Source organism: Diadema antillarum, unplaced genomic scaffold (assembly GCF_040938485.1).
Source record: "Diadema antillarum isolate AM-2024a unplaced genomic scaffold, OU_Dant_1.0 seq00001022_RagTag, whole genome shotgun sequence".
NCBI lineage: Eukaryota > Metazoa > Echinodermata > Echinoidea > Diadematoida > Diadematidae > Diadema > Diadema antillarum.
In genome coordinates, this window is record NW_027271857.1 from 133,553 (window position 1) to 157,125 (window position 23,573).

The 23,573-nt window shown below is 38.8% G+C and overlaps 1 protein-coding gene across 1 annotated transcript; it reads right to left on the reverse strand.

Annotated features, from left to right (window-relative positions):
- Positions 1-2,383: 2,383 nt before the first annotated feature.
- LOC139742819 (glutamine synthetase-like) lies at positions 2,384-22,067 on the reverse strand. The gene is made up of 7 exons (XM_071653334.1): positions 21,932-22,067; positions 14,415-14,595; positions 13,521-13,682; positions 12,954-13,100; positions 7,578-7,717; positions 5,138-5,325; positions 2,384-3,285 (listed from the first exon to the last, which is right to left on the reverse strand). Exons 2-7 carry the CDS (start codon positions 14,575-14,577, stop codon positions 2,988-2,990), a joined length of 1,098 nt encoding a protein of 365 aa, XP_071509435.1. The 5' UTR covers positions 14,578-14,595; positions 21,932-22,067; the 3' UTR covers positions 2,384-2,987.
- Between the last annotated feature and the right edge of the window lie 1,506 nt (positions 22,068-23,573).

Consider the following 23,573-nt stretch of genomic DNA (forward strand, 5'->3'; position numbering starts at 1 on the left):
TGCTAGCCTGAATTCATGGTAAAGGGTAAAATGCATGCACATGAAATCATGTAAGCACATGTTTTCATTTGCTTGCATACGTACACTACATTTTAGCATGAGTAGAAGACAGTTGTGATGGTGAAATTTCTAATGAATATGTAATAAGGTGGATCATTCAAACCCTGACCTTTGTTCAGGACCATTGTTTGGGTGTTAAGCACACACTCCCATACAGTAATTGACCCCTATGTAAAGTGGAAAGTCTTGTACTGTACAAAGGATTAAAAAAAGAGCAAAATCTGAAGCCCAACTTGAAAATGTTAAATTTAATGAAACTCATTAACACTTTCATTTTCAAATTACCTCCAACAAAATTGTGCACTATTCAGCTACTGCTCATGTCTAATGTTAGTGCTATCTGATATACATGTATAGTTTTTGAACCACATTGTATGAAGAATCAGAAGTGGATTTTTTTTTGTTGTAACACATAGTATCTGTCTGAGAATAGCCAAGTGATGTTGGACTTTTTGCTTGGAATTAAGGTGAAGGGAAAAACCCCAATTTGATGACAGATGGGACCACAGATTTCCCATCGAGATGACTGAACTTGATGTTTTGTTAAAACCAAGCAGTACAGTGTACACTTATAAGATGTAGACATGTATGTAGACGTGTATATGATAATTTTTGGACTAAAGTATTTACTTTATTTTAACAAGAATATCTTTAGAATCGTGTTCATTAAAACAGGAATTCCTTAAATTTGTGCATGTTTTCACAAGACATACTGTATGTGCACATAAGTGGAAAAAAGTGGGGTTTTTTTTGGTCTTAGCATTACAAATGTAAAATTGTACATCTGTAAAGTCAGTGATATTTGGCCAATCTGACATTGAGGTACAAGTGGTTGACTTGTGCATGTATGTGCATGTATGTACATGTATATATCTATGTACAAATGTTTAATCAGTTGCCGACAGGCCACAAAATGTGCCTCACACAAAGCACTGTACAATCATGTTATGTGTAATCCTCCATAGAACGTGGTTGGCTTTTCAGCATTCCATTCTTATATATGTACACGGCCACTCAAACATGTACAAACAATGTACCCCCCCCCCCCCCCCCCACACACACACACAATTCAAAAGAGAAAATGTGATCAGGTGATTAGAGACAAAAAGCATGCCCAAAACACAAGTACAGCATTGTACATGATGTTCCTTGTAAAGACATAGGCATAAACATGTTACTTTTATTTTGGTCAAATATAGAGGTAATGGTCATTTCCCTCACATAACTTAGTTTCAAGACACTAGAGGGATTAAAGACACATCATCAGGGTTACAAATATGTTTTTTTTAATAAAAATGACATGAAGGATTAACATTTGTGCAAGACTACAGCAGTTTTCACAGAGACTTCATAACAAATAATCCTGTCCAAACCACAATGGTGGTCATCAAAATTTCATTGAAAGATCACAAGGCTCACAGTACATCTATCCAGACCATGTTCAAATGAAGAATAATGCTACACCTTACAAGTATCCCTTGGTTACTAGTTATTCTGTACAACACTACAAACTTGTCATGGGCAAGGTGAAGTTCTATTCTCGTTATAACCCACAAGACAATTTCATAGAAAGATCACAACATCAGGGTACATCTATCCAGAGCATGTTCAAAGGAAATACAATGCTACGTCTTCCAATTCTCCCTTGGTTAGCGATTATTCTGTACAACGCCACTAACTTGTCATGAACAAGATTAAGTTCTATTCTCGTTATAACCCACATGAAGAGATTGGCCTGCACACGAAATATGAACATACACATCTGATCAACAGGTAGTTATGACAATATTATGCATTCCTTTTACTAAGGTCCTCGTCTTGTAACACATTGTATTACACTTTCTTGGAACATTTTGTAAGTTGGCTTAGGGGCATTCTAACATTTCTCTTCCACTAAATCAATGTCTTTGAACAAGGTTCTGGTGGATAATGCCATTTCTTTAGGTAATATCAATGAATAGCAAATGAGCAGCCAATTGCTTTTTCACACCGATGAATTTAAATACAGCCATGAGTACTCACTTCACGTTCTCGTTTCATGCCTTAATTTACAAAACCATTAAGTACTTTGTTTCTATTATTGACCTCTTGACTATTGGTAAAAAACATAAAATACAATGGAAATACAAGAACCTTTCTGCACAGAAACAAACAACCCTTTACAGCCTGCCATTAATTCAGAATGTACACATACACAAATTCATAGCTTAAAAGACATTTCCAAGACCATCAAAAAGATTTATAAAATACATGGCGATGATCTTCTTTCACTATGTACATACCATGTAAGATTTTAAATTTGGAAATGCACGAAAAAGGCAATAATAAGGGGGGGGGGGGGTTGGAACCGATGTCCAGCACTACTCACTGAAAGAACAGTGCTACTGTACAGTTGCTAATAAAACCGATTACATACAAGCAATACAAGTATCCAAGGGCTGAAGAAGGTACTGCTTGCTTGACCAAAGATTCTTTTGCCCAGTAATGCTGTGACATGATTACTCACTTGGAAAAGGAAAACAAAACAAAACAAAACAAAAGAAAAAGAAAAAAAAAAGAAAAATTAATCAAAATAAACAAAATAAACAAAATCTGCAAAACCTGCATAGCAGATGGTATCATTACAACACTAGTCAAGTCCACTTTCATGGGAGTCATTCATTGTTGCTCTTCTTCCTTTTTTTTGCCAGCAGTCATTCTGGAGGCACATTACAGGAATTGCAGATATTTAGAATTAGTGATAAACCTCTTTTGAGCACTTCAGATGTGTAACCGAGGGCTCAAAAATGAGCCCAGTATGAAGGACAAATTTTGGTTTGACAGAAAAAAGACATAGTAAGCATACACACATGGAATATGTTGGGCTTTACAACACCAAGATTTCAGTTCACTGTCTGACAATTTGCTAATTCAGAACAAACAGCTCCTTAAGATTCCCAGTCATCCAGTACTGTTGTCCTCATCAGTGCTTCAGTAACGCGGTATGGATCACAGTTTGAGGACGGCCTTCGGTCCTCCATGTAGCCCTTGCCATCGATGCCACACTGACGTGGAATCCTGATGCTGGCACCCCGGTTGGCTACTCCGGAAGAGAAGTCATCAATGCTGGATGTTTCGTGCTTCCCTGTCAGTCTGCGAGCATTGTCCAGGCCATTCTTGGGGTCATAGGCACGGATATGCTCATCATGCCTCTTGCTCAGCTTTTCAATGGCAGCTCGCATGTGACTGTGGGGGTAAGCAGTATCGATTACACTATGATAAAAGCAGTATGAAAGTTATGATTTCTTTTTACTTTTTCATCCCCAAGAGACTTCATATTCATGTTACATGGAACTTCAATCCCTCTCAAAACTTCAGAAAATTTTTGACTAAGTACTGTATACTTTTGGGCACAAAGTTTTTTATGGGGTGCCAAGAGTCGCATGGCCTATTTCGTTACGAAATCAGTCATTTCGTCAATGTAATGTTAACATTTCGTAACATTACATTGACGAAATGACTGATTTCGTAACGAAATAGGTGTCACAAATGTACACACTAGTAGTTATGTACATGTATGATGTACTGTATGCATGGTTGTTTTAATGTGTATGTACACAGGTTGACCAAATTAATGGAGAACATTCTATGTGGTATAGATATAGTACATACAGGCTGACCAGATAAGTGGAGAATTTTCTAGGTGGTATACAATGTAGCTATACAGTATATGCATGTAACAGGAAATACAATATAGCTCACTCAATCTAGAATGATTTCACCCGTTCCAGAAAGTTCTGGGAAGTGCTTACATGTTTGGCTGAGTGAGGCACTGTCCCTGTAGCCCAATGTGATTGGTAGTTATTCTTGGTAATGATGTTTTGTACATAGTTAGGCAGTGAGTCATCCAGGATTCCTGGAACTTGGACTAGCTAGAATGTGTGGTCCCAGGTTGGAGAGAGTTACAGAATGTGCTAGAAGGGGTGAATAGATAGTATATAAGCTAGAGAAATTCTGCAGTAGGCAGAGTACCCAACACCTCTGCTCTGAGAGTTACGTCACTTCTGGCTCTGAAGCGACTTGTTATAGTCAGTCCTGTGTTACCTGCTGACCTGTTATGTTTGTGGAGATAAGGCTTGGGAGACATTTTGCCTGCAGAGAATGAATTTGCCTACATTGGAGATAGACTCCATATTTTTCTGTCAGTGGACATGGCTACGGCAAAGCTGTGATGGGCTGGATTCTTAGCTGAACATTATTAAGTGAATCATCATTCAATGCATCAACTGGATGTGGTCGTCACAACGTTTGGACTCTGCACGTTTCGCCGTGGACATATTTTGTGGATTTTACCCCGGATCTATAACGCGGACTATTGTAACCTGTGCCTCTGGATTTACGTCGCAGGAATCATTCATCGGTGCATCGCGGATCATTCATTTGTGCATCGAACATCGTATCTGGACACTACCAGGGAACTGTAGCGACTTTGTGATAGTTTGGATGCATGTAAGTGATTCCATTACCGATTTGTCATTGTTTCTATTGATCATTGTTGTACTGATATGACGCCAATTACCAGTCTGTACCCACAATATCACTGTTAATAAACCGCCTGAACATCAGTTGATTGTTTCTTTTGTGCGATCATTCTCAGAGTGATTTTGGTCGTAACATAGGCCATGCGATGCTTGGTGCCCCATAAAAAAACTAGTCTTTGTAAAAGTTTTAAACCATGGTTAATATTGTACCACCTGGTGAATTCGGGCCAAAGACATGGAATCCACCCCCCCCCCCCCCCCTCCAATTTTAGCATAACCAAAAATGTCCAGCCTGATTACGTTTATAGGTAAGCCAATACTGTTGTATTTATCCAGGGCTGCACACTAACCCATTTTTTTGGTTCTTTTTTTTAATGGTCTGACCGGTCTGTCAGGCCAGAAGGTGGCCAGTTTCTCCATGTTTTACTGGTCCATTCCTGAAAAAGTTACTGGTCCGACAGCGATTTTTACTGGTCAGGGACTGTCGGACCAGTGCCAGTGTGCAGCTTTGACTTATCTCTGTTGCTTTTACAAGGGTAAAAAAAAAAATTGCGTACTTGATTCCTCCATCCTCCCGCATGGCCAAAGTGCTGAAGTTACAATGTGCACCAGCTCCATTCCAGTCACCCTCCATTGGCTTGGGGTCTAAGGTAGCGATGACACCAAAGTCCTCACAGACACGATGTAGAATGAAGCGGGACACCCACAAGTGGTCTCCCATCTCGATGCCCTCACATGGTCCCACCTATTAAAGAAAACAAAAGATTATAAACACAATTGTGCCCTTTCGCAGCTATGTAGAGTAGATTAGAAAGAGTAGATACACTTCAGCAAAGTATGAACTTTGACTCTTGTATAAGGAGAACTAATACCAATAACTTTGGTCTAGATATGACCATTATACACCAGAAAAAAATATTAATGATAGCCCTCACCATACACCATCTATGTGGCTCACACAAGATAATCACCAAAAAATGAAGGTCTACAAAAGATCTGTAGAGAAATGTGGCTAGTAGAGTGCTGACAGAATAAGCAAGGGTACTATCGCCAGAAGATACAGGAGGCTTGATTTTTCAAAGACACATTGCCATACCTATTTTGAATAAAATCTGTGCATTGTGGCCAGTATTGTGCACATAAATTGTGATATGGCAGCGGCATCAAAGTAATGCTGCTGAATTGAAAGAGTCCTCTAGTATTGTACCAAATGATAACCGAGATGTGTTATACAGTGGACTCCCGTTATATAACTAAGTCCTCAGGACCAGCAGCTTTCTTTCGCTATATCGAAATTTTGTTATATCAAACAAATAATCAATAAAAATATATAGAGCTGATAATGTTGCGGCCTGAATTTTCACTTTGTTATAACTGTGTTCATTATAACAGGAGTGCACTGTACACAAATCTCGGTCTACAAGCAATACTTCCAAGGTCAGGGAGGCTCTAGTATTTATTTCCTTGTCAAGACACCAAAGAGTACATTTGTTCATTTTCATCCTTTCTTCCAGTAGCCTCCTAAAAAAACCCATCGAGATTCAACAATTCTACAATAAATTTTAATTTTTCATTAAAACTTGGGCTGTATTGACCATAGGTATGGGCTACAGCATTGCATTAATAAGTTTTCAATATTGTTACTGAAGAAAATGAGGTTAAAGCTAACAAATGTTGCCATGACACACATCAGGTGGATACAGGTCTTATTTTAAAGATAATAAAAAGTTTTGGTACCTCAAAAGCTTCCCTGAATTTCCTTGTCTTGGTTTGTGTTTCAGGTTAAAGTACGTTGTCTGTGAGAATTACTCGCCCTGAAGTGCTCTCATGTCTTAGTAATCATGCAATAATGGTTTCGTACCAGAGCCAACGCTGTACAGCGTCGATAAATATTGTACGAAACCACTGACTGCGACCAGCAGCGTGCAGCCCATTGTACGCATAGCTAACTGCGACCAGCAGCCCCATACGCATAGCGTAATGGGACTTCGCATTGTAGCATTCAGGATCATGACAGAATTAGTATCACGGGTAAATGTCAACTTAAAATCCAAAAATTTCTTCGATTTGAAGACTTACCAATTAAGTCGAAGTATTGAAAACAGGCTTCGAACAACGTTCGGTTCTGCCAATAGTCCCTTTCTGTTCGAATTGATGACTGAATGTGACTCGGTCGAGAGGACCTTGGGAGAGCTACATACACTGGATACCATGGCCAGCCCATGCGCACACAAACATCTTATCCGTTCATGGATTTGAAATTTGTGTGCGGGCTGCATGTGATGTGTTCGCACGCACTGGCTGTAGTATTCAGTGTACTGTATGTAGCTCTCCTAAGGTCCTGTCGACCGAGTCACATTCAGTCATCAATTCGAACAGAAAGGGACTATAGGCAGAACCAAACGTTGCCCGAAGCCTGTTTTCAATACTTCAACTTAATTGGTAAGTCTTCAAATTGAAGAATTTATGGGATTTTAAGTTGACATTTACCCTGCGATACTAAATCTGTCATGATCCTGAATGCTACAATGCGAAGCCCGATTACGCTATGCGTATGGGACTGCTGGTCGCTATGCGTATGGGGCTGCTGGTCGCAGTTAATTGTATGATTACTAAGACATGAGAGCACTTTGGGGCGAGTAAGTCTCACAGTGTTAGTTATATGAAAGGTACTTTAACCTGAAACACAAACTAAGACAAGGAAATTCAAGGACACTTTTGAGGTACCAAAACTTTTTATTATCTTTAACCAAGAGTAACATCAACATTTCGAGTCTAGAGAGCTGAAATATACTATGAACAGTGAAGCCTGTTATAACAAGGAACTGCTTTTAATGAGGTGATTGCATCGGTCCCATTTTCCTTTGCATGTAAACCTACGGCAGATTGAAGTGGTTACAACAAGATCTGTTATAACGAGATTCTTGTTATAATTTTCAAGGACATTTTGTTGCATGTTGCAATCAACACAGTGCATGTTCAAATTTCTGCACGTACCTGGTATTCCCACTGGGCAGGCATGACCTCTGCATTGGTTCCTGCAATCTTGATTCCAGCATAAAGGCAGGAACGGTAATGAGCCTCCACAATGTCTCTTCCGTAGACTTTGTTGGCTCCCACACCACAGTAGTATGGTCCTATAGCCCATGAAAGAAAAACGAAAATAAACAAAATTGTGTCACATACAGAGCATCAAAATCAATTTTTTTTCCTACAAACTAATTAAGGAAAGTATTACCAAATGCCTTATTAGGTATCTATGAATGAAGCTAAAAAGTACATCGAACTTTTACCCCCGCCAAGGCAAAAGGAGTTAAAAGTTGGAAACAGATGAGCCAAAGTAATCACATTTGGAAACAAATTGGCAAAACTGGTCAAAATCAAAGATTTTGTAATACTTTCATCAAGTTTTATCTTGTGTTGGGTTTCTTCTTCCACCTGCCAAAACTTCGGGACAAAGTAACTTTTTATTTATTAATTTATTTTATTTTATTTTATTTTTCATTTTTATTTATTTATTTATTTTTTTTTTTTTTGGGGGGGGGGGGGGGTCCCAGACATTGGAATGGTCTGTGATGGTCGCTGTTAAAGGAGACTTCTGGATGATTGAAATATTATAAATTGGTTAAACTGGGTACAGAGTTTCAGAGTTTATAGCAACTGCAATACTGAATAGGAATGTTTTCCAAATTCATAGAAAATCACAATGAAGAGGATGATGACATAGCAGCTTCACAAGAAGGCATGATTTGATGCTAAAGGAGGCAGAACAAAAGACATGAATACATTCTGCACTGGTGAATTTGTTAAGTGGTACAGTAATTGAATTACACTGCTAGATTATTGGACTATGTGAGCCTCCCTACAATATGTTATCATCCTTGTTGAATACTGTACACTCCGCCTAATAATTTGCCAGGTTTTTATATTTGCGAGTCGGGTACAAAAATTGATGAAATAAAAATCAAAATTACTCGTTTCCATGACTTTACACTAATCTAACATATAAACAAATAAAGAACTATATACTAGAAAATTATACCATATCAGTGTCATTTGTCGGAAGCGATCGGAAAGATAAAATCGGCTTTGTAGTGAGAGTACAGTGTCAAATATTTTCACGACATACAGCTCAGGTTTACATTTTTGCACATAATCTTGGACAAGATTTACTTTTCTTTCATTTGCTTACTCATTAAGAGAACATTCATTCTATTTGACAAATAAACAAGCAGAATATAGACGATATAATGTTAGAGTTTAAAAATGAATCTTCAGATTGCTCAAAAAGACGACGGCATGGAACCCTGACCATCAAAGGCACAAGTGCACCTGTGGAATTCTTTTGTGCATCAATAGAAAAAAGGCAGCTGTTTGAATAATTACAGCTAGTTGGAACTCCATCTCTTAAAGGGAACGCAAACCTAAAGAGCAATGTGGATTGAGTGAAAGCAGCAACATTAGTAGAACACATCAGTGAAAGTTTGAGGATAATTGGACAATCGATGCAAAAATTATGAATTTTTAAAGTTTTGGTGTTGGAACCGCTGGATGAGGAGACTACTAGAGGTTATGACATAGGAGTGGACAACAACACAAAGACAATATAAAGAAAATTCAACAAAAATCCACTTTTCTAGCATAATGAAAGTGCACTTGACTAACTGCATTCAGAAAGCAGGGGGAATAATTGCTTCCCTTAACATATGTCAGTATCAAGTTGATGGAATTTGTAATCTTCATGAAAAATGATTTTTGGTGGAATTTTCTTTACATTTTCCTTATATTGTTGTCCACTCATACGTCATAACCTCTAGTAGTCTCCTCGTCCAGCAGTTCCAACACCAAAACTTTAAAAATTCATAACTTTTGCATCGATTGTCCGATTTTCTTCAAACTTTCACTGATGTCTTCTACTAATGTTGCTGCTTTCACTCAATCCACATTGCTCTTTGGGTTTACGTTCCCTTTAAACCTCCTTGGCTATCTATGGGAATTTAGCAGCAACCCAAGTCATGAACCCTGTCAAAACCAGCAATATTACAGTTGAATAAAAATCTTAGTGGGGCAAGTCCAAGATAATACACACGTTACGTATGGGACATTCAGAGACTTTTATGACCTGAAAAATAGTGTTGATGGCCTTTGATCATATTGAACTTTATCATGGTGATTGATATCCAGAAGTATAATCACATAAAAAATTGAGAAAAACGACCTTGACAATTATATTCTAGAAGAGAAAATATGTGCCGTTACGTACGGGACCAGAAAATTTTTGTTTTTTTGAACATTTTTTTCAACCTCAAAACTCTCTAAAAGTATTTCATTCCACAACTTGTAACTCACTGTGATGAAAGTCACAACACTCAAGATTATCACAGGTAAGTTTCATGTCATTAGGCAAAAAGCTCTAATTACAGGTTCTAACTAGAAATATCACTTAAGGTGATTAATACCCCCGCCCCATGACGACAGTCTTACCCAAGGAATGATCTTTCCTTGATCTTTTGCCATTTAAATGCCGTTACCATGGCAACGCAGCTTCCGACACGTCCGAAAAATATGTCTTGCACATCTTCCCACCAAGACTATTGTGTGTGTCACATTTCATAAGCTTTTGTCAAAAACTGAGGAAGTAGTTCAATCCACAAGATCTTTCCTAGATCTTCTGCCATTAATATGCCGTTACCATGGCAACACAGCTTCCGACACGTCCGAAAAATATGTCTTCCACATCTTCCCACCAAGATCAAGGTGTGTGCCACATTTCATAAGCTTTGGTCAAAAAACTGAGGAAGTAGTTAAATCCGCAAGATCTTTCCTTGATCTTCTGCCATTAATATGCCGTTACCATGGCAACGTACTTTCGGGTACTGTCAAAAAATACGTCTTGCACATCTACAACCAAAGGCACACATCTGTCCCAAGTTTCATGGAAATTGGGCAAAAACTGAGGAAGTAGTTTGCAACACAAAATTTTCCATCATTTTGGCTCATAATATGTGAGCTGTTACCATGGCAACATACTTTTTGTCACTGTCAAGAAATGTGTCATGCTGACCTATATCCTAAGACAAACATTCAATATGAATTCCATGAGAATTGGAAGAACACTGATGAAGCAGTTTTGCCATGAAGCATTTTGCCCTATATTTTACCAATAACATGCCGTTACCATGGCAACGCACTTTTTGCCACTGCGGAAATATGTGTCTTGCCCATTAACATATTCAGATGAACATCTGTACCTAATTTCATAAAAATTGATCAAAAACTGTGGGAGGAGTTCGCGACGCAAGATTTGTACCCATTTTTGCCCATAATATGCCGTTACCATGGCAACGTACTTTTGGGTACTGTCAAAAAATACGTCTTGCACATCTACAACCCAAGGCACACATCTGTGCCAAGTTTTATGGGAATCGGTTGAAAACTGAGGAAGTAGTTCGCGACGCAAGATTTGCAACGGACCGACCGCCCGACCGACCGCCCGACCGACCGCCCGACCGACCGCCCGACCGCCCGACCGTCCGCTGATTCCTATATACCCCCTTCAAACTTCGTTTGGCGGGGGTATAATTAAAGACAGACATGACGTGTTACGTATGGGACACTTACGTACGTATGGGACAGTTTGTCCCCCATTCATTTAGTGTGTGGAGAACCATGTTTATGGGTATTTTGCATAATTATTGAAGTAAAATCAGTTGAAACTACTCAAATACTGATCCAGATTGTCAAGGAAACAATATTCCCCAAATATTCATCATCATAGTCATATTCAATCATATTTTTATGACCAACCTGAGTATGCATGCCCTTTGTCCCCCATGCGTTTAGCGTGTGGAGAACCATGTTTATGGGTATTTTGCAAAATAATTTTGCAAAATACCCATAAACAAATTTTTGCATAATCATTGTGGAATCAGTTGAAATTACTCAAATACTGATCCAGATTGTCAAGGGAACAATATCTACCATCATAATCATATTCAATCATATTCTATATTTTTTAATGACCAACCTGAGTATGTACAGTGTATATCAGGATAGTTACTACTAAAAAATTGAATAGTTTAAAGTGTTCACTTCCATTGATGAAGGGCAGTTTGCCATTTAGTTTCAATAAGAAACAACTTGACACAAGAAATGCTAATTTTGTTATAGATAAGCAATACCTGCTGCGTGAATTCCAGTAATCAAGTAGATGTATGATGTCTGTCTGGCAGTCAGGTCATTGATTTGAGTCACACCTCAGTATGTATACCCATGAATTTTGTTGTGGCTACTATTGAAAACTGAATAAGGACAATTTGTGTATCACTTGCAATAATAAAAAAAAAATCATTTTACTTTATTATTTTTTTTTTTTTGATATCACAACCGTTCCAAATTGGATATCCATCAAATTAACTTTGAATTCCTCTAGTCTTAGAATTGTATGCTCTTTAGTAATTCATATTATTGGTTTCCAGTCATCTCATAAAATGTTGGAAACTGAATCCCCATTTCTACAAAAACTATACCATCCCTTTAATGCTGATTTTCATTGTGTATTTTGCCATCTTCCCCTCCCCCCTTTCTGAAAATTGTTCAGTCAAGTACATGTATTGTTTCAAGTGTCTATAACTCAAAAAGTAGCTACAAAGTTGGGATGCTTTCTTCAGGATGATTGACCATTTGTGTACTGAGAGACCTTCCCAGCTAGCTACATGCATTCACATGCAATATATGAGGATGTCCCATACGTAACGCATTTGTCCCATACGTAACATTATTTCAATGCCTAATAAAAACTTTTTCTTTTACCGTTTTTTTCTTTTTTCTATGGTATTTAATATCTCTAAACAATAAATTAGAACTTTCCAAAAGGGCATTCAAATAACCTTAGCAATTTCAGAAAAAACCTAAAAAATGACCTCATTTTGTTACGTATGGGACATCTCATGATACGACACGAGCTAATTTGCATAATCATTTGCATAATCCCTAAATTTTCATACCAAGTTAAACTATTTGATGAACTTCTTACGTCCACATTATTAATCAAACATCATTTGCTTTCCTTTGAATAAATATGACTTTTTATAAATGTCCATACGTAACGCTGTGTTTTACATTTATGCAAATGAAGCCCTTGAAATTTGCATAAATTTATATATCATTTTTTCCTCCATGGAAATCAAAACTTCAACTCATAAGCTTCAAAATGATACCAAATATGTCAATATTGATCAAAGATGAAATTTTGCCTTCTGAGGGGACCTTATCTTGGACTTGCCCAGTGACCAATGTGGCACTCAAGAACATGTGCATGCCCCAGGCCTGGTTAATACATAAACATAATAAATAAAGGCTTGTTGGTCTTACCCTGGGGACCAGGATATCCTCCTTTCGGCCAGCCGAAGGGGTGTCCATCTGATCCAAGGAGGGTATACTCCTGTTCAATTCCAAACCATGGCCTTGTGGCTTCAGCACGCTTCATGACTTCTGCACAACTTTTCCTGAAGTTGGTTTCTATGTATGCAATGATCATAGGAGAAAATAACTTAGGTAAAACTGGTGACATTTTTCTTTTTGTTTCATTTTTTCATGATGCATGAGAATACTTTGTTGACATTAACCAGGATTTTTCAGCACTCCCCACAAAGACAGGGAGCAAAATGTAAGTTATTCAATTTTTGTGTGCGTGTGTGTGTGACTCGGGAAAATTAAGTCACAGAAGCACTTGATAAAAACAAGCAAAAATCTTGATACAATTTCAGGCAGAGCAATAATATTACTAATCTTGCTCTTCAAACACTAACTTTTCAATTAATATTTTGCTTTAAATGGAACAAATCATTACAGTCAATCTCATCAATATAGTATATGCCTACTTCAACATTATAATGTACAGTATAAGGTATCTTTACAAAAGAAAAGGTATGTGTTTACCTGCAGCCCTCCAATCATATTTGTACACCTCACACATGAGGAGTTTGTTGTCTCCTTTCCTAAACGGGTCTGCAAACAGACGGCATGGCTTGAGAAACATGTCACTATTGGATCCCTCGGCCTGACCAGTACTTGATCCATCGAAGTTCCACACTGGACAATCTTAATGTGGAAACAAAAATCAAAAAAAAAAAAAAAAAGTTGATATTATGAGGTTTGCATTAAATTTTGAATTCTCAACACAGCCTACCAACAGACACTACTGGCATGGAAATAAATGCTTCGATTTGCTTTGAGTTTTCTCCATAACTAACTAACAAGTAACAATTCAAATATTTGAAATAAGCAAAAATTGAAGTTTCTTCTGCTGAAACACACAATGTTGTACGCTGTTCTGTTGAAGACAATGTATGATCTCAAAAACCTTGAACTGGACTAAATCAGTCTTTCATTCTTTGAAAAAGATGAACCACTCATAGCTATCTAGAACTAGTAGAATGTACAAATTCAAGTTTAGCATCAATCAGCTAACCTACCACATCTAAAACACAATACAGTGCACTCCCGTTATAACGAACACGGTTATAACGAAATTCCAGTTTTAACGAAGTAAAAATTTGGGCTGTGATGTCATCCACTCTATGTATTTCTATTGTTTATTTGTTCGGTTATAACAAAATTCCGATATAACGAAAGAAAACTGCCGGTCCCGAGGACTTCGTTGTAACAGGAGTCCACTGTATCAGATTTCAATTAGATGAAACCATCACCTGCACCAAAGAACAATTCTGATCTAGTCAGAGGCTTACTTCCAATTTTACACTGTGCTTACTGTATGACACTGCTAAGAATCGATTATATGAGCAAGCACACACCATACATGTGGACATTTACCATCTGGTTTCTCTGGCACAAAATCCATAGTCTTTGTCTTTGCTCTGACATTCTCTCCAGTCCCATCAATCCAGATGTACATGACCTGACATTTGCCCTTTGTGTCTAGGTCACGATACCTGTCAATGACAGTTTTGTTTGTGGCTGCCGAGTAATCCGCCATGTTGAGTCACTTTGCTACCTGCAAATGATGATGAATATTGTAGGATTAGCTGAAATGCTGCAAGACAAAACATAGTATAATAAATAACATAACAAATCCCACAAGCAGGATAATTGAAAGTATCAACACTTCCTGATGACTAAAAACTTGGTTTAACAAATTTACTTGGGTTTAGTGAAGTAGATATAAACCTACTAAGTAAATTATTTCTCGTGATTTTGGTGCAATTTGGTTGTGTAATTTGAGATAGCTAGCTGCCATAACACTATAATCTGACCACACACTGTCCAAAATTTGAACCACAAAACACAACCCCAAACATAGCTCAATCACTTCTGAACGTCTCCGTACAAGCTGGAGGGAAAGGCAGAAAGCAGATCTGTTTCAAAGATACCATAAAAGAACTTGCTTGTGATCGCTATGAGATCACTACATTCAGATCAACTGCAGCACTTGTTGCCTGCACTGTGAAGTGTTATGTAGTCTCAGAGAGTGGATCATATCACCAGACGCTTAAATATACGAGGTTGCTGAAAAATGAGTGCGCGCCATACCTTGTTGGCGATCGAGGACGTTGCGGCGCCCGTTCGTGTCCGAATTTTGGAGACTCTGCACTTGCATTCAGCCCCCATACATTTATTCACTGCATCGGCAAGTACAGAGATTTTGTTTTTCTTAAATTTGTGTTTTTGAGGATACCCTCACACTCTCAGCTTGCGATAAGTGAAAAATCTCGCGACAGAATGGCGTAATCTTTCAATTTTTAGTGCTTTTTCGGCAACCCTAATTCTTTACACGGGACCTAACTCACATGCACTTTGAAAAGTTGCGGCGATTCTGCATTTTTGATGGCAAAATTTGGGATTTTAGTCTATAGATGCATTTTTGGAGATGACTCGGGCACTTTCCTGTGGTGAACGAGTGTGCCAGTATGTGAAACAATGTGATATGCGTGTGTTTTGACAGTAGAATTTGCTGGCTTCTGATAAGTGATAAGTGTCCGGATTTTGGAGGCCGGCCGAAAATTGGGCCTTTTACTCTTCAAACGTTCCAGGGGTTCTAACGGATTTTATAGATCTAACGCTAGATCCAAGGTAGAGTCTGTAAAAAAATAAAAATAAAAACTAGAAATGTCGCTACGGCGACTGATGCCTCCGCCATAATGCATGATTCTCCCAATAGGTGTATGGTACAATGTCTTCACAATGCGTGATGACAGTTTCACATAACTGGCAAAATATTGAAATGACAGGTTTGTCAGAAATATCTTGAATGTTCACTTTCCTTGAACTTGGTTTGCTACAATTGTCTAAGAGTGCAGGTACTAGGTGTTTCAAAAAACATTTCCCACTTTTGATTCTTAATAATTCAAAAAATATATACCAGATAACACTGTCATTGATATGAGTGATAGCTGAATAGTGTACAATTTGGTTGAAGGTGGTTTAAATATGAAAACATAAATCAATTTCATGAAATCAAAGTTAATTTCACAGTTAGGTTCCAGACTTTGCTCTATTTTCAACCCTCTGTACAAAATTTCACTTTGCACAGGGGTCAATGGGTGTGTATGGGAGTGTGTGGTTAACACCCTGACAATGGTCCTGAGCAATGGCCAGGGTTTGAATGCTTCATTATTTATTCATGAGAAATTCCACTATCACAACTTGTCTTTATTCAGCCTCTGGCGGTATCTGTGTAAAGTCAAACGCCTGTCGATACTGTCGTTGAGTCGCGAAATTACAATGAATACCTTCTGTTCTATCATAAACGTGGTGACAGGAAGCAAAGAAAATCAATTAGAGTATCCACACTTGTGTATATGGAGCCTTAGATAAATCTACTGTGAAACAAATTGCCCCAATGATAAATGCTGCTGGGCAATTCCGCGGTTAGTAACGTTACATTTAAAGAAATTTAGATATTTATATTTACTACTAAATCACCATTTATTCATTTCAAGTCAAAATCATGTTATAACATGTTCATCCTTCCCAGGTCTATGATATAGAAAAGAATGAGTACAATCCAATAAATATTAGAATTGCTATGGCAACTAAAAGGGCTGGTTAGTAACGTTACGAAAAAAGGACATGACAAAAAAATCAATGTCTTGTAACAAAAAGTGTGCAAAATTTCAAGTTACTTCAAACAAAGTGTTGCATTAATTTCAATTATTGCATCATGACAAATGTTCACGCAAATATTTTTAGCAGTTCGACCGATAATTTATTAGCTAGACCCCCAAATGCATGGTTAGTAACGTTACGGTTAGTAACGTTACATTTGTCCGGAGTAATTCCGCAGGTCATTTCACCCTTTTGTAATTGACAAAATGTCACATGACTTCGGGAGTACTTAAATGTATTCATCTTTTACCTTTTAGCAAAAATTTGAGGAAAAAATTTCAAAGCAACCCACTGTAATTTGCATTTAAGTTAATTTCAGCATCCCCAGTCCCACATGTACATTTTAAATGATGGTTTTAGATCTCGCAAAATCAATAAAAACGAAAAATAAAATCTACTGAATTTGAAAGACCTTAGTGATTGGTGAACATCCATGGCATTAGTTGATACCTAAATTAAAGAGTAAGATAAAGAGGCACATTTCTTTTATCCATGTCATGTCCACCTAACTGCGGAATTGCCCTGCTGAACTCTTTACCAAAAATGATCTCTTTTTATCGAAAAAGCGAAAATTTTGTCAGACTATTTAATTAGTAGACAGTTGTATTGAAATGAGGAACTGAAGATCATTTATTCTTATTCATATCCCAAATTTAGTGATATGTGAAGCAAAATTTGAAAAGAGTGCCAGCTGGAATGAAATGTGGTATTTGCAAGCACTTTACCATGCATGAATTCAGACTAGCAGTGCCCAGGGCAATCCGCATGAATTATTGATAAAGCATTCATGTGCCTGGGAGCGTGAGACTGACGCCTAGTCAACAGGTGGTTCAGGCATGTCCATTGTTCAGGGCCATTGTCAGCACACACTCACATACACATCATTGGTTCCTGTGCGAAGTTCAATTTTTGTACAGAGGGTTAAAATTTGACCAAAATCTGAAACCTTAGTTCAAAATCAATCTCAGATTTAATGAAACTGATTTATGGTTTCACGTCCAAATTACCTCCAACCAAATTGTACACTATCCAGCTATTACTCATATCAATGACAGTTTTATTGAATGAATAGTTTTTGAACTATTAATGATCAAAAGTGGGAAATGTTTTTTGAAACACCTAATACATGTATTGGGGAATTGCAGATTCTTACTTGACTTCTGACCGACCCCTTATATAAGTTTATGCATTGAGTAATTTTCAAGGTATGAAGAAAGAGTGTAATTACAGTGTAAAACAGATTTTTTTTTTTTTTTTTTTTTTTTGCATTTAAACCTGGCCATTGACCCTTAACCTTTGACCTTCTGGCTGGAAATTTCCCAGAGAATCTCCATTAGGCAATACATGTACATGTATATGTCAAGTTTTAAAAATAATAATGCAAGCATTGCACATACTAGTATATGAGGAAAATAGTAAAATTTTGAGGAGTTGACCTTGACCTTTGACCCCTGACTATTGACCCATGACCCCTACATTCCCTAGACAATCCCTGCCAGTCAGTACATGCGTATGCACCAAGTTCCATGAGATACGGTTACAGCTCGTTATTCCGAAGGTTCGTTATTCCGAAGGCTCTTTATTCCTAAGATTCGTTATTCCGAAGGTTCATTGTTCCGAATTTCATTTTCGGATTAACCTATCTTCGGAATAACGCCACATATTTTCGGATTAACGAGCCCTTTTTCACTTTCGGATTAACGAACCTCTAGGTATAGGGAATTTGCGTGTTTCGGATTAACGACCCTTCGGAATTACAAACCTTCGGAATAGCGAACCTTCGGAATAACGAACAGCACCCGAAGATACACTGTACATTAAACCATTTGCGAGAAAAGTGAAATTGTAACATTTTCACCCAACCTTTGATCGTTTAACCTTTGACCTTATGACATGAAACTCTCTCTGAAGACTCTTTATGCAGTAGTACATGTCTACACTTAGTTTCAAAAAAATACCTTCGGGTATTGCATGGATATGGGGGAATAGCAACATTTTTGACATTTGACCTTGAGACCTTGACCTCTTGCCAATGTCACTAAAATCTACTCAACTAATTGCCCCATCATATATTATGCTTGGACCAAGTTTGGTGAAAGCTGCTTCATCCAGTTTGGAGTTATCACGTAAACAGATAAATTTAAGGATTTGACCTTGATCTTTGACCTCTTTCCAATTTCTCTCAAAAACTAATCAAGTAATTGTCCCATCATACATCATCCTCGGACAAAGTTTGGTGAAATTTGATTGATACAGTTTTGACTTATCACGTAAACATATCAATTTCATGATTTGACCTTGACATTTGACCTCTGGCCAATTTCACTCAAGAACTAATCAAGTAATTGCCCCATCATACATCATCCTCAGACAAAGTTTGGTGAAATTTGCTTCTCTATCCAGTCTTGAGTTATCGCAGAAACGGAAACAATTTCATGATTTGACCTTGACCTTCGACCTAAGGCAAATTTCACCCAATATCTAATCAAGTAATTGCCCTATCATACTTTATACTTGGACCAAATTTGGTAAAATTCCAGTCAATACTACTCAAGTTATCGTGTAAACGAATGCGGACGGACGTACGGACGGATGGACAACCCGAAAACATAATTCCTCCGGCACCACTTTGTGGCGGAGGCATAAAAACAAGTTCTGGCAACTCCCAAGGCCAAGCAAAGTAAAGGCAAGCCGCCCATAATTCGACCACAACGCCATCCAAAATTCGACCACCCACTAACGTCAGATCTTACGTAGTCCAACCACACGCCGTGCTTCCCCGTGCGCCAGCACGGCGCGACACTTGTGTTCAGCGAAAGGGCGATTCTAGTTACATTGTACGATCACGACGTTACAGTAGATCAGGGAGGTACCTCCCTGACTTGACAAGAGAAGCTCGCCAGCTGCTCAGTGCATGGTGGTTCATGGGATATCACATTTGCATACGGTGAATGAGGTACCGATAATGTTTTTATAAGGGCCGTAAAGTGCACAATTGCCTATGGGGCTATGGTGTCTGTATGGTGTCGGTCTAGAAGCGATCGTCAGCAAATGTCATTAATATTAAATGAGAAGTTTTTCGCAGAATTAGACAAGACTTGTCGGTCAACTCCCTGACTCTGGAGTCTAGACCCTATATAGACTAACAGTTAAGAGCATGTCTATTTAACGTTAAAACACGTAAAATCTAACGACCGCTGGCATTAGCGCCTACAGATTGTAGCCCTGTGCCCCTAGGTCTACCGGTATCGGTATGCTTTGCATGTGGTCGAATTTTGGAATGGGAGGTCGAACCTTGCACAATTTGCTTGCCGTAAATTAGTGCCATCCACTGACTATCTAAAAACAGTAAATTAAGTTTATCTGTATTTAACCATGTTAACTGTAAAAGACTAACGTTAACGTTATTTGTTACCAATGTTAGATCTAACTCACATTAAATTCATAATAGTTCGGCTCTTTATTATCGTTAAGAACAAAGAAGCGACATGTTTTGGGAGAATGTGAGTGGCATGGCAGTGTAGCATTTTAATGGGAGTATGGTAGGTGTTCAACACACCGACCGGGTCCATATCAACTGACCGCGCTCTATAATGGCATTGCGCGTACAGAAAGAAAATGTACGCATGTATGCATGGGACTAGATCAGTCCGGGAAACCCGCTCATGAGGACCGCTCATGAGAATCACTTTGTAGGTATGACGAGTTCACTTTCTTCGTCAATTCCGCCCACGATTCCGCCGTTTGGGCGCTTTTTCTGGAATCATCCCGCGACGCGACGTACGTCGCATCACATCACGCATCCAGCACATACCAGACTGGTATGTGCTGGATGCGTGATGTGATGCGACGTACGTCGCGTCGCGGGATGATTCCAGAGAAAGTGCCCAAACGGTAAGCGGGCGGCGGAATCGTGGGCGGAATTGACGAAGAAAGTGAACTCGTCATACCTACAAAGTGATTATTTTGCTAACAAACTGGAGTATGTCATCTACCCACCTACTCTATCAGTGTGGAATAGTAATTTGGAATATATGGACAAGATCAGGTTAGTACTGATTTAATTTTTCTCGTTACGAATTTGTGTAAAAAGATGTCAGACTTCAGCTTCACGAGGCTGATTCGTGCGCGGAGAGGTGAGAGCCGCAGAAAAAAGCATCGAAAATATTTAGTCGGATCAGGCCGCTAGGTGCGGCAGTCTTGCATTGTGCGAACGCGCTGGCGCCCGTGTTTTGATGGGCGCTCTGCATCGGTTGATTAAAACTCGATTTTGAAAAAAAAAAAACAGACAGGATTTTTTCTTCTTTTCATCATGGATAGTGGACATGTGTGTGTAACAAAAAATCACCGTGCAAAGTTGCGACAATTTGTACGTCAGATGTGAGATGAATAAGAAGTGAATGGGGGGCCTCATGAGGCGTTCCCCGGGGGGCCTCATGAGGCGGGGGGAGGTCCTCATGAGGAGGGACCATCCTCGTACGCGGGGGCGGTCCTCATGAGCGGGTTTCCCGGACTGAGATTAACTACGCGCAACGTTGTTCGATTCTTCACTGGGCTACGCTACAGAGTAAAATGAGGCGAAAATAAATAAGTATTCCCTCTAAATTACCGAAATTTAGCAAAATCGAATAAGATTTATCGTGTAACTACATATAATAACTAGGCCTACCTTTGCTGACTCATTGTTAGATGTAACATTATCCTTCCGTAATAAATTTGACGATTTTGACCGCAAAATTGTCATTATGCCGCTCTCTCAAACTCCGCCGCACCGCGTGTAGATCGTGCACACACGTTTACACATTTCTTGACATAATTATTTTGTCGCCCGCTACGACCGTACGAGTTGAAGCAGAAACGAGAAATAAATGTGCAAAAACAAACCGACTCATCTAACGTTTATTCATTTCAATTAGGATGAAAGGTTTCCTAATGAAAATCAATTCAAATTCATCAAACAGTCCTTCAAAAGCAATATCGAAGGAACCCTTCAAAATATATTCAAATATTATTGGGGAAAAAATGACGGCTAGAAAAAAACAGCTTGTCGAAAAAACGCATTTAAGTGCGCTTGATACGTATTGTCAGGGTGGTCGGTTGAAATGTACAGGGCAACTGAGTGCGGAAAAAGCGGTACCGGTACACGTTTACTTAAAAAAAAAAAAGGAATAAGTTCCGGAGAGCCGGCTTGAATAAGATTAGAAATTAACGGCAATCAAACTTACACTTTCACTGTTTGGAGCTAGAAGAAGCAAGCAAATGAATGAAGACTTGGGATATAATCTAATGGCTTTTCTCGTTGCCTATTCCACGTAGTCCGCTCAGTCTGTTCAACACGTCTTCTCACAGCCGCTTTTGTTAGTAAACTGGTAAAATTTCGGCGCGCGTGCGTGGGAATAGCATAGATTACTGATACACGAATGACATGCACACGCAATGGCGTGTGAAGTCTAGGATGGGCGGGTCACATGTCTCATGACGTCAACACGGGCGTTAGCTGCAATTGGGTGATTCCCTGAAAGTAGGCTGGATGTTATGGAGCATGCTTCGTGCCCTTCATTTGCAGTGCTGCACCACGTCAATGATATGGCAAAGTCACGCACTATGTGAATGCACATCCACAACAGAGACAAACATAAACACGTGGTAGCTTCTAGCTGAGATGGCACGGATGGGGGATGCACATGTACTGTACTAAGTAAACTACCAAATGTGTAATCTTTGATACTACTCTGATTGCTACTTAAAGTACAGTGTATACAAAATTACCAATAACATACAATGGCACGAGACTTGCTTCTGCGACAATTGCTCCGATCTTCCAATATCTTCTCCGATGTTTTAGGATTTACATGGTAATAGAGTTGTGATAGGGCTTAGGTTTTGTTTGATGTGAGGATTATGATACTGTATAGGGTACGTTATGTTACGTTTCAGGGTTCTTATGTTTGGCTTAGACTAGCCTGCATTGTTATTTCGATCACGGATTGTGATGGGAGCAATTCTGATTTCTGAAACATAAAATCAGGGCCTGAAATGTATACGCTCTCTGTGCGTGCTCGGCAGCGTACTTAATTAGTATTTTGTTTGTTGTACGTGTTGTTACCTCCGCCAAGGGAGGAGGAGGTTATGTTTTCATCGGCGGCGTCTGTTGTTTGTTTGTTTGTCCGTGTGCAAAATGACCCCAAAAGTAGTGACCGGATTTATGATTTGGACGAAACTTATATACAGCTAGGGAAGGTTTATAATGACACAAGGAACAGGTGATTTAACTTTGGTAGTGATCCGTACATTTTTATGGATTTTATGAAGGATTTTCGATGTTTTGGCACATTTAAGGGTCAAAGAAATGCGCATTTTACTTTTCAAAAAAAAAATTCTGCTCGGGCGAGGCGCTCCGCACAGCTGAGTGTTTGTGACGTAACAAAGACTCACTTCCACGAGTATTTCGGAAATCGGACGATTTTCTTCCCACCACCTCCCTGATTTTCCGCATTGAGCATATGGGTGGAAATCACTGATGGATCGAAGGCCAAGATCAACAGTGGAAAGCTGCTTTGCGGAGGTCTGCGCTCTCGATCGGAGTGCTTTTCTAGTTACTAGTACCTCCGCCAAGGGAGGAGGTTATGTTTTCGTTACCACGTTTGTTTGTTTGTTTGTTTGTTTGTTACTAATGTTAGTTGTTTTGTCCGTGTGCAAAATAACTCAAAAAGTAGTGTACGGATTTAGATGAAACTTCCAGGAAAGGTTTAGAATGATACAAGTAACAGATGATTAAATTTTGGTAGTGATCCGAGAATTTTAGGGGAATTTATGAAGGATTTTACTATTTTGGCAGGTAGGGTCAATGAACTTGGGAGTTCAGGC

Excerpts from the sequence above, each read along its gene's own strand:
- LOC139742819 (XM_071653334.1), bottom strand. The coding sequence starts at position 14,577 with ATGGCGGATTACTCGGCAGCCACAAACAAAACTGTCATTGACAGGTAT. Across the intron at positions 7,718-12,953 it reads AGGATATCCTGGTCCCCAGG|GACCATACTACTGTGGTGTG; the intron begins GTAAGACCAACA and ends CATGGGCTATAG. Across the intron at positions 5,326-7,577 it reads CTGCCCAGTGGGAATACCAG|GTGGGACCATGTGAGGGCAT; the intron begins GTACGTGCAGAA and ends TTTCTTTAATAG.